At 39.7% G+C, this 16,874-nt stretch overlaps 1 protein-coding gene across 5 annotated transcripts in view; it reads right to left on the reverse strand.

The window, feature by feature from the left end:
• LOC110129206 (phospholipid-transporting ATPase FetA-like) overlaps positions 1-16,874 on the reverse strand; it is a 110,100-nt gene that overhangs the window by 57,054 nt on the left and 36,172 nt on the right. For all 5 annotated transcript variants that reach the window (XM_070480291.1, XM_070480293.1, XM_070480292.1 and 2 more), the window contains 4 exons: positions 8,920-8,978; positions 3,040-3,153; positions 2,121-2,219; positions 467-528 (listed from right to left, as the gene is read on the reverse strand). In XM_070480291.1, coding sequence (XP_070336392.1) covers positions 467-528; positions 2,121-2,219; positions 3,040-3,153; positions 8,920-8,978 — 334 coding nt within the window. The remainder of the gene's footprint in view (positions 1-466; positions 529-2,120; positions 2,220-3,039; positions 3,154-8,919; positions 8,979-16,874) is intronic.

Raw genomic sequence — 16,874 nt, forward strand, 5'->3', positions numbered from 1 at the left:
GATAGATAAGACCAAACACTATAGCAATGAGGTCAACACCAATATTTTCTTTAGATTGTTAACAAAAAGATGTCCTAACCAAAAGCTATAGTAGAATGGTCACTAAGTCATGTAAAATTCACTGATGTACTAAAGACAGGCTTCTCCATGCTGACCACCGTACTGGTAATAACCACTTGTATACTAATATCATGTCATAATTTGTTAATTTCTTTAATATATATTATTTTGTTTTCATTTTTGTAAGCATCCTCTAAGGTAAAGAATATTATTTTCATTTTATAGATAAGAAATATAAGGCCCAGAGAAGCAAGTTCAGGGCATACTAGAAACGAACCCTTCCTATGTCCAGCCTGAGGCTCTTTTCACTGTCTTGAATCACCTTTCCAAACACATCAAGTTTTAGCAAGGTCAGTGCTCTCCCAGAGCTGGTCCAATCTAAACTGGCTTCCCAAGAAGCACTTACCTGCCATTCATCAGCACCAGAACAGAACGATTGTTGACTTGATTATCATTTTGGTGCCTTTTCTAAAATCATACAAGAAAATGTTCAGGAAATAGACATAGAGCAAACTGCATTTAGAAAATTAATATTTTGAACTATTATTCAATGTAGTTCCTCTTCTTTGTAACTCTCCCTTACCCTCACTTCTTCACCACCTTCCCCCCCAACCCCTGGCCAATTCCAAGTTCTTCCACCATTAAAACCAGACCAAGAAGCTGGTTGTCTCTGAGAAGCTGGGAAAGGAGATCAGAAAAAGAATCAAGCGAGAAGAAAGAGACAAACTCTTTGTTTTAATATCAAGAGCCAAAGCCTGGGGTGATGAGAACAAATAACTTATGTTGAAAGTCACAGAGGAGAGAATGAAAAATGATGGGCCTACACCTTGGTAGGTGGAGGGAAGTTATGTATTCACAAGTATATCAATACCCCTCCTCTCAACCAGAGTCAGCATAAGAAGCTTCTACCATGGATGCAATGAAGAAAGGGGAAGAGAGGTCTATTCAAAGACCAAATAAGAGGGTGACAGATAAGGGTATGTCCTGATGCTAAGACTCACATGAGTCCCTTTCCTTTCAGCTGAGATTACTCCCTGGGAAGAGGGCAGAAAGAATCCTGAATTGGTCAGAATATTTCTCCTAAAGAGACTGAGTTCTAAACCAGAAGGAACTGCATGGGTTATCCTGAATTGGCAAGTTTAGCTTTCGGCTCTCATTAAAAAAGAGCTGAGATGGTGAGGTGGTGGTTATGAGTTACATTGAGTTTAGTTATGGAAAATTAAGTTATATTTTTGCACATCTGAGTTGTGCCTGAAATTTAAACCACTATATATGTTAATTCTGGGTTTAAAGAGTCACAGAGTTAAAGAGCTGGAGAAACACTCTGCTCTTAAACTTTGATATAAAAATCAGAAGGACTCTCTTAGGGAAGCTCCAAACAGGTCAATACGATGGGCTTCCCAAATCCCACTGGCAGGCACGGCAGGGGTTCCGCAAGTTCGCCCTCCCACCGGGCCCTGCTGTAACGGAGCACGCAGGAAGCCACCTGCACTCCTGAGAGCCAGCTTCTCCCGCCAAGCCCAGGGGAAGAAGCCAGGCTCTGCTGAGTCATGATGCTCTCTAAACCCAGAGGTTCCTAGCTGTGTGCGCCTGACAGAACCGAAAGCTGGAGGGGGACATACGGAGAGCCGGAGAGGAGAACGGGAATGTAGAGGGGAGATAAGACCGGAGGAAGCAAGGGGGACAGGAAGAAGGGCAGAGGAACACAGAAATGTGAGAGGGTGAATTCAGAAAGAAGGGTGAGAGCGAGCCCAGAGAGAGCTAAGTGAAGGCAGAGGTGGGTTATGAAGGAGATGGAAGGAAACCTGGAAAAGGCGGCAGGAAGAAGACAGAGAAAGGCCTTGTGTGAGCCCTTTCTGGCCATGGATGGCTCATCAATCTTGGGCTTACAGGATTCTCCTATTCCTCTGGCACAGATAAGGACATAGGGAAAGGAAACACCTCTTTCCCTTCAGTGCTTCCTTCTAGTATTAGGCAGTTCTAGGGAGTCCTTCATGCTCGCTCCCTCCCCAGCCTGACTAGGTACAGTGAGGGCAGAGAGGCCCTGGAAGCCACTTCACCACATCATCGATGGCATCTTTCACTGCTGTTATGGAGAGCACCACCATCAGGGGGACCACAGTCGTGTACCATGCCAAGGAGGAGATCTGGGGAATCAACTGGGAGAAGAAAGGGGAGAGAAACATGGGTCAGAAAGCTTAAAGGACAATGTATTTCCTCCCAACCCCCACTCCACCACCATTTTTGCCCCCCTAGATTCATAATAAGTTCAACAATCCTAGTTGTTTCCACTGTTACAACCTCCAAATAGCCACCCCAATATAAGCAAACACCTCCTAAAGATGAAAGAAGAGGAGATGATAAATTGCCAGGTACTGTCCTGAACTCTAATATCTTTGTCTTGATGGCAAAGAGCCATTCCTCTTCTGATAATGAAGGTGCTGGGGGTAGGGCATGAAGTGTGGACATGGGAGAACCACATAGCCGCCTACACCCCTTCAGCACAAGGAGAAATGAGATGGCCCGTCTCTCTCTCCCAACCTGGGCCTACTCTGCCCTGCTTCCGTGCCCCGTGCTGATGTTCCAAACCATTCTCCTCCCTTGGTGCTCCCACGTGTTAACTTTCTGCCGGGGAGGCTGGGACAAGGAGGAGGAACGGGGCTGCAGCTGAGGCGGGGGTGCAGAATCAAGTCTGTGGCCTTTCGCGGTTAAGCTGAACTGGTCATGCAGCCACGGTGAGGGAGCACCCTCACTTGGGACTTGGTGACCTTGTCTCCTTCCTCCTGGAGAGGCTTGTTTCACCCTGGCTAATCCTGACCACAGCTGTTCTAGGAGACTGGCCTGAGACTCCAGCCATTCATTTGCCTCTTGTCTAAAGAGAGAAGACATCTCTCAGTTTAAGAAGAAGGACTGATTACATAACCTGACCCCAGAGAAGCTGATAAAATATTCTGTGGAAAAGGCCCTAAAAGGTAATACCTGTAGAAGAAGCAAAAAGAGGAAATATGCATTTGCAAGTCTCTGGAACTGTTCAAACAGGTTCATAGGCAAGAAGGTTAAGGCACTATATTTTGCGGTTTTGATGCTATTATCCTGTTAATAAAAGAACACAAGCAGAATTAGAGTAACAAAAGACTCCACCCCCAAGTCTTAACAAAAAGGACCAAGACCACTTCATAAAATAGGGAAAAGCTAATAGCTTCACAACATAGTGAGGTAAGGAAGGAAGAAGTGGTTGTCTCCAGACTCTTGTCTTTGAGGCCCAGAGAGGCTTGTGTTTGTATGCAAAGATGGCAAGGTTGATCAATATGGGACATTTTTAGGAGGGGCAGGATGTATTTGTGCCCTGAGTAGAATTCTTTGTTTATTGATGCTATTGATAATAATGATGATAATAAAATCAACAACAGTCAAAACTTATTAAATATTTACTATGTGTAAAGTACTATGCTAAGTACTTTAGTACTATTCTGAGTATTTTAGAAAAAGCAACTTATTTAATTCTCAAAACGACTGTAAGAAGGGAGTAATATCACCTTTTCAGGATGCGGAAGCTGAGGCCCTGAGGTTGAATTATTTGCCGAAGACTATCCAGTTACTTGTGGAGTTGAGACTGTGCTGTTCCCTGAGCCCCAGTTCACTTGTGCAGCCATCCAAAGCTTTCCTTCCTTAGAATCAGAAATCTCTCTGTTCATCTCATCCTCTGACTCAAGGTCCTTCGCGGTGCCAAACAGTGGCAAGTTTGCCATTTGTGTTCACTCTGCTCAGAGCTCTCTACTGAAGCTTTTCTTGAGTCTGGCAAACCCATTTTGGTGTGTCTTTACATGTTGCTTTCAGTGCTGAAAGGTGTCAGACGCCAAAAGCAAATGAGTGTCCTTCAACCTTAGCCCACTGAAGGTTCCTACACTGGTTGCTTTCAGCACTGGAGAATCACTTGCCCCTTAGCTGTCCTGGGGGAGGTCTGAATAGCTTTGGCCTACATCTAAGCTATCATTTTGCTGAGTAAAAATGGGAACTTGCTACCTCTTCAATGCTGATCTCAAGATGTTGACAAGACCATCTTACTTTCTACTTTTGGCTCTTCAGTTGTTTGACCTAAGATGTAAGGGTTTGAACCTAAGAGCTTAAGAAAAGTAGGAGAATGAGACCAAATAATCCCCTAAGGACAGGGCTTCTCTCCCACCTCCTCCACCTATAGGGTCAAACACGAACAAACCTACCTGCAGTCCTGGAAAACAGACACTGCTTAAGCATGAAGAATCTTTTCTGGGTCCTACCTTGGGAAGACATCTGAATAACTCTTGAAGAACCAACATCTTTTTGTCCTAAGGCTAAAATTGGCCTTGGGAAACTAGACAGGCAACCCAGTCAAGTCTTGCTTAAGGTCTATTTCCTTAGAGAAGAGAAGCTGGTCAAATAGCCTAGCACTTAGGAGTTTAGAGATCCAAGTTAAACCTAAGATTTCTTTGGTATTTCTCCATGACTTTTCAATTAATGATCAATCAAACACTATACATTTCTCAAGGTTTGTTCTGTTCACAGCTCTACACTGGGCTATACTAGTAGAGACTGATAAAGAATTAAACAAAATCTGTTCTGGAAAGTTCACAGGTATGTCTTGAATGGAGTTCTAACTAAATGACCTCTAAGGCCCCTCCCAACCCTGAGGGTATGTTATTCTAACATAGAAATGGTTTTCTGTGATTTTAAGATAGCCTGAATTTTTTAGTGTCTAAGTCCAGATGACTCTGATATTTGGGCCCAAAGATCTTTTGATTTTCACCTTACTAAAGCAGTTAGCTTTAGTAAATTTTCCATTTGACTTTACAGTTAATGTATTTGGTTTCTACTTATTTGGGTAGCATTTTTTTTTAGAAAACAAAGACAAAAGCTATGATGATTCTGTCCCAAGATAGACAAATCAGTACTTCTTTACTAACTTGGCAGCTAGAGTGTTTTGTCCTACTCTTAAATGTCAAACCAGAAGCAAGAATCTTAAGGATGTAGAACATTTGCTTAACTATGGATAACTCCTTTGACATGATAGAGATGGTAGATTTGGGCTTGGGGCATTTATTTCTTTGGGCAGGGATATCCCCTGGTGGCTCAGACAGTAAAGAATCCACATGAAATGCTGGAGACCGGGGTTCGATCCCTGAGTTGGGAAGATCCCCTGGAGGAGGGTATGGTGACCCACTCCAGTATTCTCGCCTGGAGAATCCCCCATGGACAGAGGAGCCTGGCGGGCTACAGTCCATGGGGTCACAAAGAGTCAGACAGGACTAAGTGACTAAGCACAGCACCCGGCTGACTGCTAAAGTGGAAAATAGAAAACAGAAGGCCCAGGATATAACGAGAATCAGGAGTTATGGGGTCGAAAAGAGGAAAGGCAGCAGTGGTGGTGGTGGTTCAGTCACTAAGTCATGTCTGACTCTTGTGATGTCCGTGGGACTTCCCAGGCAAGAATACTGCAGTGGGTTGCCATTTCGTTTTCCAGGGAATCTTTCTGACCCAGGGATCAAACCCATGTCTCCTACATTGCAGGCAGTCTCCTGCATCACAAATGGATTCTTTACCACTGAGCCGCCAGGGAAGCCTAAAAGGAGTAGGAATGGAAGAAATTAGAGAAATAGGGAAAAAATGACCAATGGATAGGGCCAGGGAAATGCAATGGTTGTTAAGTACATAAGAATCAGTCAAATCAGTTTACTTGTTCATCAATTATTTGCATACATTTACTGAATTTCATTTATGGGCCAGATATTGTGATGGGAAAAGTAGTTACAGAGATGAATGAAATTTGTACCCTTCCTTTAAAGGGTAACAGTTTTTTGGTGAAAGAGAACTAACATTTTCACAACCATATTTAACTCTAACAACCACCATGTACAGTGAACATTATTATGTTCTTTTTATAGATGAGGGAACTGAAGATCAAAGAAGTTAAAATAAATAATGTGCCTAAGGATACAACGTTAGTAAGGAGTAGAGCTATGTTCAAACTCAGAGTGATGCCAAAACCTGCACCTTAGAGTTACTTAGAAAAACTTTAGAGAGAGGAAAAGGTAGAGAAGGAGAAACCTGTTCCCACAGCCATGTCCTAAACACTGTTATTATCCAGAGCCTCTCTAACTCAGAAATCACAAACTAGTATCCTATAGAGACTATTGTGTGTGTATATGTATATATATATACACACACACACACATATATATACACACATGCATATAGACATATACTATAATACATAGTATATATACACATATATATCATATATAGTATATATACACATATATATTATATACTTACAGCACTATATATTAATATATCTACATATGAATAAAGTAACATATAAGTAAAAATTGCTTCTAATTGTAAAAGATTGGAAACAATCCAAATGTCAATTTGTAAGAAAGTGGTTACGTAAATTACGCTATCTGCCAGGGAAGCAGTTGAAAAAAGAAGGAAAATGCTATTATGAAATTATAATTATGAAAACATCTCCAGGACATAACGTTAAGGTTCAGAATAGTTTAAGAAAGTGGGAAAATGAGAATATATATGTGTGTGTGTGTGCGTGTGCATTTGTGTGTATATTTGCTTTATTTGCACAAAGAAGCACTGCTGAATATATGATAAACTAATAAAAGTGATTCCTTCTAGGAAGCAGAGATGTGGACAAGGATGGGGTATTGGAGCATGACTTTTAAACCATGTATCTTTTTATCAGTTACTTATTTATAAATAAATAAGTGAAAATGAACAATCTAATAGGAAATGGGCAAATATCATTAACAGTTGTTTCCATAAAAAGATGTACAAAGGCTAATTAACAAAAAAATTACTGCTCTCACTCAAAATTAAGGAAAGATAGATAATGAAATGTCATTTTCCATGAAAGGGTCTGGTAAAGATAAAAAAGACTGACAATACCAATGTGGCAGGAATATGGAGAAGTGAGATGTCTTTGCTATAGATAGAAATATAAATAGATATAACCCTTTTAGAGGGCAATCTGGCAATACGTATCAAAAATTTAAAGTGTTTCATTTTTGATCTGGCCAATTCACTTCTAGGAAATTCTCCTAAAGTATATTTACACAAATGTGCCAAAGCATATGGCATATAAAATGGTGTTCATTTAGGGCCATTTATCACAGCAAAATATTGGAGAAATATTTTTTGGAGGGGGCACCTGGATATAAAAGGAGATACTTAAAATGTTAATCAGTAAGAAACTGGTTAAATCAATTAAGGTATATTGATACAATGGAAAACTATGTTGCTATTAAATGAATTAATAGCAGGAGGAGAAGGGTATGACAGGATGAGATGGTTGGATGACATCACCAACTCGATGGACATGAATTTGAGCAAGCTCTGGGAATTGGTGATGGACAGTCCATCACCATTGCTGCAGTCTATGGGGTCACAAAGAGTCAGACACGACTGAGCAACTGAACTGAACTGAAAACTAATATTGCACAGGGGTTTTTGAATGGATCTAGCTGGCCCTTGAAACACTCGGGTGTTAAGCACAGCAACACCTGTGAAGTTCAAAATCTGTGTATAATTTATAGTTGGCTCTCAGTGTCTGAGGTTTCATATCCACCAATTCAGCCATCCTTGGACTGAGTGGTACCACAGTACATATTTCTTGAAAAAAGATCTCTATGTCAGTGGACCCACGCAGTTAAAACCTGTTATATTCAAGGATCAACAGTAAACAGTTGAAGATTCTTATCCCTAAGAGTGTACCATGTAAATTGTTTTAGGTCTTGGCCTTAAGAGAAAATAGCCAAAAAATATGGAAACGTGGTTAAAAAATCAAATAAAAATTATAAATTTAAATAGTAATGTCATTAATTTAATATTTGATATTCTCAGAACACGATGATTCACTGTGAAAAGTTCCGACTCCCTTTTAAAAACTCATAAAGTATTTAAAAGGTAGATCATGCAAGGTTTTTAATAGTGATGAAATAAATTGGCAAAACAGAAATAATGAATGTTAATATATTCTAGTCAAATCGTAAGATATGGGTTGAAAATGTTTACAAAATTTACTTTGACACACGTGTATTTGAAATGATAAATAGATTATTCTTAATGTAATTTGCATATATATTTGCTTTTTTCCCTTCTTCTTAGGAATTAGATACACTTAAGCAATAGCTAGATTCACTGAATATGAAAAAAGAGACCTTGGAATCTGTAAGTATAAAATGAAGTAAAAATTTTCATATTACTCAGCTGCAAAAGGTATCTCAGTTGAATATATTAATGGAACTCATTCAGGTATATATTTATTTCATAGTTTACTAACAGAAGTATAATTTTTTTCCCATTCAGAACTTCAAATATCCTAGTTTAGTAAAAAAGTAGATTCAGTGGGCATGGCAACCCATTCCAGTATTTTTGCCTGGAGAACCCATGGACAGAGGAGGCTGGCAGGCTACAGTCCAAAGGGTCACAAAGAGTCAGATATGGCTGAGTGATTGAATTGAACTGATTAAATGAACTAGGAAGGTCTACATGTATTACCATAGAGAGATATCTAGATGAAAAAATAAAACTATGAAACTATGCTTTAATTTGTTCAAGCTAGAGTATTTCTTTTCAAGGAGCTATATATGAAACCAAAATTTGAGACACATCCTCCCCTGAGCCTAGGTCACTGGATTAATTTGGTTTCTCAGCCCTCACTGCACCAGCCCTCATTGTACAGGAGCTTGAAAGAAAGTGGAACCTATGTTGTAGGATTTACATCTACAAGGAACTTCCTGCCTCACTAACAATGGGGGATATTAGAGAAAAACATCAGCCCTCTCTTGAAATAGCTAGAGACCAGATACTCACCGGGTATCCAAACAGACTGTTAAATTCTCTATTGTTGGCTTGCAGATATCGCTCTCGTTCTGAAAAAGACGAGAGAAATGATGAGCAGGATGCCCCTCTGAGACGAGCCTGGGATGCTGGCTGCCAGTGACTTCACTAGCATCTCACATGTTCTCACCAAGAATATCTGTCCACAAACAGGTGTTTGTCTCTTTGTTCAAAGAATCAAGCAATACAGTAAAAATGGAAACCCTCAAGTGTTTGAGCTTTCTGGAGGCAAGAGGACAAGCAACTTCTGAGGAGCTCTCCACCATTAAAGCTTCTAGTAACCCCAGACTATATTCCCACAGACAACAGGATGGCCTGCGTCAACATTACTGCCAAACACAGAAACTCAGTCCTCCTTCATAAGTTAATTACAGCAATAGTTTTAGATACCTGAGGTTCTTTCTAAGGGCAGCCTTTCCTAAATTTGCTTGACTAAATCTGAATTAATAAATCATTACCAGTATCTATTGCACAGAAACCAGTGTGCTGGATGCTGTGAGGAGATAAAAAGATAAGTAAGGCAGAGTCCTTACTTGTGATTTAGTGGAGTCGGCCTGATTACAACACATGACAAAATCATCACATCAAAACACACAGATGTCACAAACTATTACAGATAGCTCATTACTGTGTTATAAAACATCTCAAAAATATAAATTATCAACAGATCTTTCTGTCCTGAATAAAACACTCCTATTGCCTCTTGAATTCTTCATTGGTTCAACAAGCATTTACTGAGTTCTTGGCAGGTGTTAAGCCCTGTGTTATGAACATTCATGTACGAGTTTTTGTGTGGACTTGTTTTTATTTCTCTTGGGTATATACATAGGAGTAGAATTACTCAGTCATATGGTAACTCTGGTTTTAACATTTTGAGAAGCTACCAAACAGGTTTTCACAGCAGTTGCATGATTTTACATTCTTACTGACAATGTATGAGAATTCCAATTTCTTCATATCCTTGCCAACACTTCTTAAAGACTGTGCTTTTTTTTTTTTTTACCCCAATGGCATTTATTAAATGAGATAAATAAACACTCATGGTAAATCTTCTGCCATCCTCCATGACATATTATTTTAACTATCTTAGTGGATATGAAGTAATGTCTTATTGAGATTTTGATTTCCATGTCCATATTGACTAATGAGGGATTCCCTGGTAGCTCAGCTGGTAAAGAATCTGCCTGCAATGCAGGAGACCTAGGTTCAACCCATGGGTCAGAAGATTCCCTGGAGAAGGGATGGGCTACCCACTCCAGTATGCTTGGGTTTCCCTGGTGGCTCAGCTGGTAAGGAATCTGCCTGCAATGCGGGAGACCTGGATTCAATCCCTGGGTTGGGAAGATCCCCTGGAGAAGGGAATGACTACCCACTCCAGTATTCTGGCCTGGAGAATTCCATGGACTAATTAGTCCATTGACTAATGATGATATTGAGTATCTTTTCATGTATTTTATTGAACATCTATATATCTTCTTTGGAGAAATGTCTATTTAGATTCTTTGCTCATTTTTAAACCAGGTTAATTATCTTTTTATCACTGAACTATGAGTTCTTAATATGTTCTGAATAGAAATCAGTTATAAGTGACTTGCAAATATTTTGTCTCTTATTTTAAATGTCACTTTTATAATGTACCAAATTCTAACATATTGAATATAATTATCGGTTTTCTTAAGCCTCCTGCATTGACAGACAGGTTCTTTACCACGCCACTTGGGAAGCCCCTAATTATGGGTTTTCTATTAAGTTCTAGTCTATCCATCTTTAAGAAAAAAATTTTTAATTGAAGTACAGTTGGTTTACAATATTGTGTTAGTTTCAGGTATACATAAAAGTGATTCAGTTGTTTATATATATATATATATATATATATATATATATATGATTTTTTCAGATAATTTTCCATTATACGTTATTATGAGATACTGAATATAGTTCCCTGTGCTATATAGTAAATCCTTGCTGCTTATCTGTATTATGTATAGTAGTTTTTATTTGTTAATCCATACTCCTCATTTATCCCTCCCTCTATCCGTCTTTTAAATTATGTAACTTTTAATACAGGAAAGAGAGTCTTCTATTTTAACATCTTCTTGGCTATTCTTTTTTTTTAAAGTAATTAATTTGGCTGTGCTGGGTCTTAGTTGCGGCACGCAGGATCTTTAATTGTGGCATGTGAACTCTTCATTGCAGCATGTGGGATCTAGTTCCCTGACCAGGGATCGAATCTGAGCCTGGTGCATGGTGAGCGCAGAGTCTTAGCCACTGGACCCCCAGAGATGTTTCTTCTTGGCTATTCTTGTCTATTTTCTCTTCTAGGTAAACTTCAGAATCATTTTGGCCAATTTGCTTAGGATGGGAGTTTTAATTAGAGGTGAAGACAAAGAAAATTTTATTCACTAGATCCTGGAGATGGAGTGAACGTGGGTTATTAGAAAACACAGAGCTCCCTCCCATGGGAAGTACAGTCAGGTCTGGAAAATCACACTGCATTTCTCAGGGGGCTAAGAGAATATGCTTCTGAAAGCTGAGGAGAGAGCCAGTGACATCTAAAACAGGGACCTGTATGGTTCTTCATGTAATTTCCTTTATTTATCCTCTGGTTGTCAGCAAAAATTACTAAAGATCATGAAATCAGAACATGATTAAATTTCTTACAGAAAATATCTAAGGGGCCAAAGTCTGCACATTGGGCAATGCTTGAAGTCCAGAATTTGCACAAATTGCAGGAAAGGTGAAACTGAGATGTTTAGTTCCTTTTACCCAAGGATTTACATACATAGGTTTCAAAACTTCACAGATGAATCTGGAGACAGATGACACTTCTGCACTGTTAGTCAGTCCCCCATTCAGCAGCATACTATATCCCCGGAGGGAAATTGCTATGCCTGCAGGAAACCACTGCTTTGTACTTGGTGATCACATCTGTACAATCACCTTGCTAAACAATACATAGATTCAAGGGATTAGATCTGATAGAGTGCCTGAAGAACTCTGGACTGAGGTTCGTGACACTGTACAGGAAGCAGGGATCAAGACCATCACTAGAAAAGGAAAGGCAAAAAGGCAAAGTGGTTGTTTGAGGAGGTCTTACAAATAGCTGTGCAAAGAAGAGAAGTGAAAGGCAAAGGAGAACAGGAAAGATATATGCATTTGAATACAGAGCTCCAAAGAACAGCAAGGAGAGATAAGAAAGTCTTCCTTAGTGATCCATACAAACAGAGGAAAACAATAGAATGGGAAAGACTAGAGATCTCTTCAAGAAAATTAGAGCTACCAAGGGAACATTTCATGCAAAGATGGGCTCAATAAAGGACAGAAATGGTAGGGACCTAACAGAAGCAGAATATATTAAGAAGAGGTGGCAAGAATACACAGAAGAACTATACAAAAAAGATCTTCATGACCCAGATAATCACGATGGTGTGATCACTCACCTAGAGCCAGACAGCCTGGAATGGGAAGTCAAGTGGGACCTAGGAAGCATCTCTACAAACAAAGGTAGTAGAGGTGATGGAATTCCAGTTGAGCTATTTAAAACCCTACAAGATGATGCTGTGAAAGTGCTGCACTCAATATGTCAGCAAATTTGGAAAACTCAGCAGTGGCCACAGGACTGGAAAAGGTAAGTTTTCATTCCAATATCAAAGAAAGGCAAAGCCAAAGAATGCTCAAACTACCTCACAATTGCACTCATCTCACACACTAGTAAAGTAATGCTCAAAATTCTCCAAGCCAGGCTTCAACAGTACGTGAACCATGAACTTCTAGATGTTCAAGTTGGATTTAGAAAAGATAGAGGGACCAGAGATCAAATTGCCAACATCTGTTGAATCATTGAGAAAGCAAGAGAGTTCCAGAAAAACATCTACTTCTGCTTTATTGACTACGCCAAAGCCTTTAACTGTGTGGATCACAACAAACTGAGGAAAATTCTGAAAGAGATGGGAATACCAGACCACCTAACCTACCTCCTAGGAAATGTGTGTGCAGGTTAAGAAGTAACAGAATTGGACATGGAACAACAGACTGGTTCCAAATAGGAAAAGGAGTACTTCAAGGCTGTATATTGTCACCCTGCTTATTTAACTTATATGCAAAGTACATCATGAGAAATGCTGGGTTGGATGAAGCACAAGCTGGAATCAAGATTGCCAGGAGAAATATCAACAACCTCAGATATGCAGGTGACACCACACTTATGACAGAAAGTGAAGAACTAAAGAGCCTCTTGATGAAAGTGAAAGAAGAGAGTGAAAAAGTTGGCTTAAAACTCAACATTCAGAAAACTAAGATCATGGCATCCAGCCTCATCACTTCATGGCAAATAGATGGGGAAACAATGGAAACAGTAACAGACTTTATTTTGGGGGGCTCCAAAATCACTGCAGGTGGTGACTGCAGCCATGAAATTAAAAGACACTTGCTCCTTGGAAGAAAAGTTATGGCCAACCTAGACAGCATACTAAAAAGCAAAGACATTAGTTTGCCAACAAAGGTCCATCTAGTCAAAGCTATGGTTTTTCCAGTGGTCATGTATGGCTGTGAGAGTTGGACCATAAAGAAAGCTGATGGCCGAAGAATTGATGCTTTTGAACCGTGGTGTTGGAGAAGACTCTTGAGAGTCCCTTGGACAGCAAGGAGACCCAATCAGTCCATCCTAAAGGAGATCAGTCCTGAATGTTCACTGGAATGACTGATGCTGAAGCTGAAACTCCAATACTTTGGCCACTGATGAGAAGAGCTGACTCATTTGAAAAGACCCTGATGCTGGGAAAGACTGAGGGCAGGAGGAGAAGGGGACAGAGGATGAGATGGTTGGATGGCGTCACCAACTCAATGGACATGAGTTTGAGTAAGCTCTGGGAGTTGGTAATGGACAGAAAAGCCTGGTGTGCTGCGATTCATGGGGTCACAAAGAGTCAGACACAACTGAGTGATCGAACTGATCTGAACGACATAAACAGCACTGAGTGATCGAACTGATCTGAATGACATAAACAAGTGTAAGTCTTCGCTGGGCTAGTTTACCAGCCAGCTATGCAGCTTAAAGTTTGTTCTCCTGGACTAGTGTGTTTCTTTCTTGTTATTTCATTCTTGCGATTACTAGGATTAGCTGAATAAAGGTGGGGGAATTTGAGATGGGACTGACAAAAAGTTTGGTTGTACTTTATTTTGACTAGTTAGTGGCTTATTTACAACCTGATGATATGAGAGCTTCTGTTAACCATTATAGCTTAGGTTGTCCAAAGCAATGGACCATGTATGGCTCAGGTAACTTAGATTCAGCTAGGATTCAGAGATGCTGCATGGCCTATGCTCTTTGCACATGAACTTTCTCAGAGACCCAGGTGGCTGCCTGATTAAAGCAGAGCACCAGGGCAGAACTGGTGTCTCCATGGTGTCAAGGTGATCCGGTCCATGAGCAGGGTGCTTTTCTACCATGTTCATTCTCAATTTGCTCAGGCATTGGTTAATGAAATCAGTCTCTCCCCTGGCGTTTGCCTTTCCAACTAAACCCGACACACCAGCACAGCCTCTAAATTTTTTAAAAAATATTATTTTATGCTGCTTGATATGTTTCTAATATTTTCTTATTGAACTTCACATTTCTTATTAAATTTAACCCTAGATATAACTATGCTTTTATAATTAATGTACATTGGGGGATAATTACGTTACGGTATTATGATGGTTTTTGCCATACACCAACATGAATCGGCCACAGGTATACATGTGTTCCCCCACCCCCATACTATGTTTTAACTTAATAAAGGTCTAACAGGTTTTCCTAGCAACTTATATGGGTGTAGCAAGCTATTCCATCTAATCGTAGCAGCCCTGAGGGAAACCTGGAGTTGATGCTCTGCACAACAACTGAATACACACCTCCCTCTTTGAGTTTAGGAGTAAAATAAAGCAGGCAGATCCCAAAGTTCAGAGCCTGAGTTGGTGGAGACAGACTGAGACTTCAAAGTGAGTAATGGGATTAACCAACACCTAGTTCAGGCTCTTTGATCCTAGACCTGCTATGAAAAAGAAGAGTAGATTTTCATCATGAAGGAAAGAAAAAAATGAGGCCTAGAAAGTTGAATTTCTTAAAATGCCTCTGAAAAAAGGAAAAGCTGGAACAATGAGAAAAGTGGTTAAAACTTCAGTGTGCACAATCATCTAGGAGAAGAAACTAAAAGTCTGAGAGAAAAAGAAGACAGACTTAAGGAAAGACTTAAGGAAATAGAATAGCCAGTCATATTTGAGACACTAACAGCAGGAAAAAAAGTTTTAGATGAGATAATAAAAGATTAATTCAAGATTCCCTAGGGCTTGTGAATATTGTTGAAAGAAGACTGGGATGACCAAGTGTTTTCCCCATCGCATGTTAATTCAAAGTTTATTTGTGTTTGCTGAAACAAGAGTGACAAAATGTGAATTACAGTTGAGAAGTTAGAACTATAGAAGATTGAAAATTAGCTTAGACAAGGAGAGTCTAGGAGATGGTCTAGTTGAAGTAGTCATGGCTATGGAATTCAAGGGGACAAACATTTAGCTCTTGTTATGGCTGAATAATATTCCATTTGTGTGCGTGTGTGTGTGTGTGTGTAGGAGCTGGGATAAAAGGAGCTAAATATATACACACACAGACACCACATCTTCCTTATCCATTCATCTGCCTGTGAACATTTAGGTTGTCTCCATGTCTTGGCTATTGCAAACAGTGCTCCTGAAAACATATGGGGTGCATGTTCTGATGATGGGCATTCTGACAAGTGTCAGGTGGGTACTTCATTATAATTTGATTTGCATTTTAATAATTAGCAATGTTGAGCACCTTTTTCATGTGCCTACTGGCTATCTGCACTTCTTTTTTGGAGAAATGTCTAGGTATTCTGTTCATTTTTTGATTGGGTTGTTTGGTTTTTCTGTTGCTGTTATTGAATTGTATGAGCTGTTTAGAAATTAAGTCCTTGGTCACATCATTTGCAAATATTTTCTCCCAATCCATAGGTTGTCTTTTCATTTTGCCTATGGTTTCCTTTGCTGCACAAAAGCTTGTAGGTTTGATAAGATACAATTTGTTTATTTTTGCTTTTATTTCTATTGCCTTGGAAGACTGACCAAAGGCATTGTTGCAACATTGTTACAATTTATATCAGAATGTTTTTAATATGTTCTCTTCTGGGAGTTTTATGGTGTCCTATTTTTAAGTATTCAAGCCATTTTAAGTTTATTGTTGTGTACTGGTGTGAGGGTATGTCCTGATTTCATTGATTTACACTATCTCCATGTTCTTGGTTCATAAGAAGATGCAGGAGAAATTGGTCAGTTCACCTGTTTTCCTCAGCCCTCTCTCAGCAGTTCTGAGAGTACAGGCAGACTAGCTGCCTTTTCCCTGTTGGGAGTTGCCCGACTTCCTCTTCCTGGAACTAGGGCCTCTGTCCTGGTCATGGGCTACTTCCAAGAATCAGATAACTGCGTAACAACAGAAAGTAAAGAAGGTGTAGTGTGGCCTTAAATCAGTGACCTAATTTCATTCTCTGTACCTTCTCCATTCCTCAATAGGAAGCCTGAACACTGAACTACAGTCTGGTTTGCCTTCTCAAAATTTTATGTCAGAAAAAGATTTTTTTTTTTTCAAGTCAGGCTGGTTTATCCTTAAAGATGCCTTGGCTGTGATAACCCCAGCTCCTTTTAGTACTTATATTCACCACAGGAAAGCATGAAACTGGTACAGAAATCCTCTCTCACACCATAGCCAGATTCACTAGCCCTGTCTGTAAAAAGTCTACAAAAGCTGAACTTACCTGCTTCAGCAACTGATTTTCCACACTGACCACTTCTCTGTTAGCAAGAGGCAGTTGTGAACAATGGGGAGAGGAAGAGGAACACATATTTTCCTGTTCAACTTCCAATAAAAGTATAAAAGA

Source organism: Odocoileus virginianus, chromosome 18 (genome assembly GCF_023699985.2).
Source record: "Odocoileus virginianus isolate 20LAN1187 ecotype Illinois chromosome 18, Ovbor_1.2, whole genome shotgun sequence".
Lineage (NCBI taxonomy): Eukaryota > Metazoa > Chordata > Mammalia > Artiodactyla > Cervidae > Odocoileus > Odocoileus virginianus.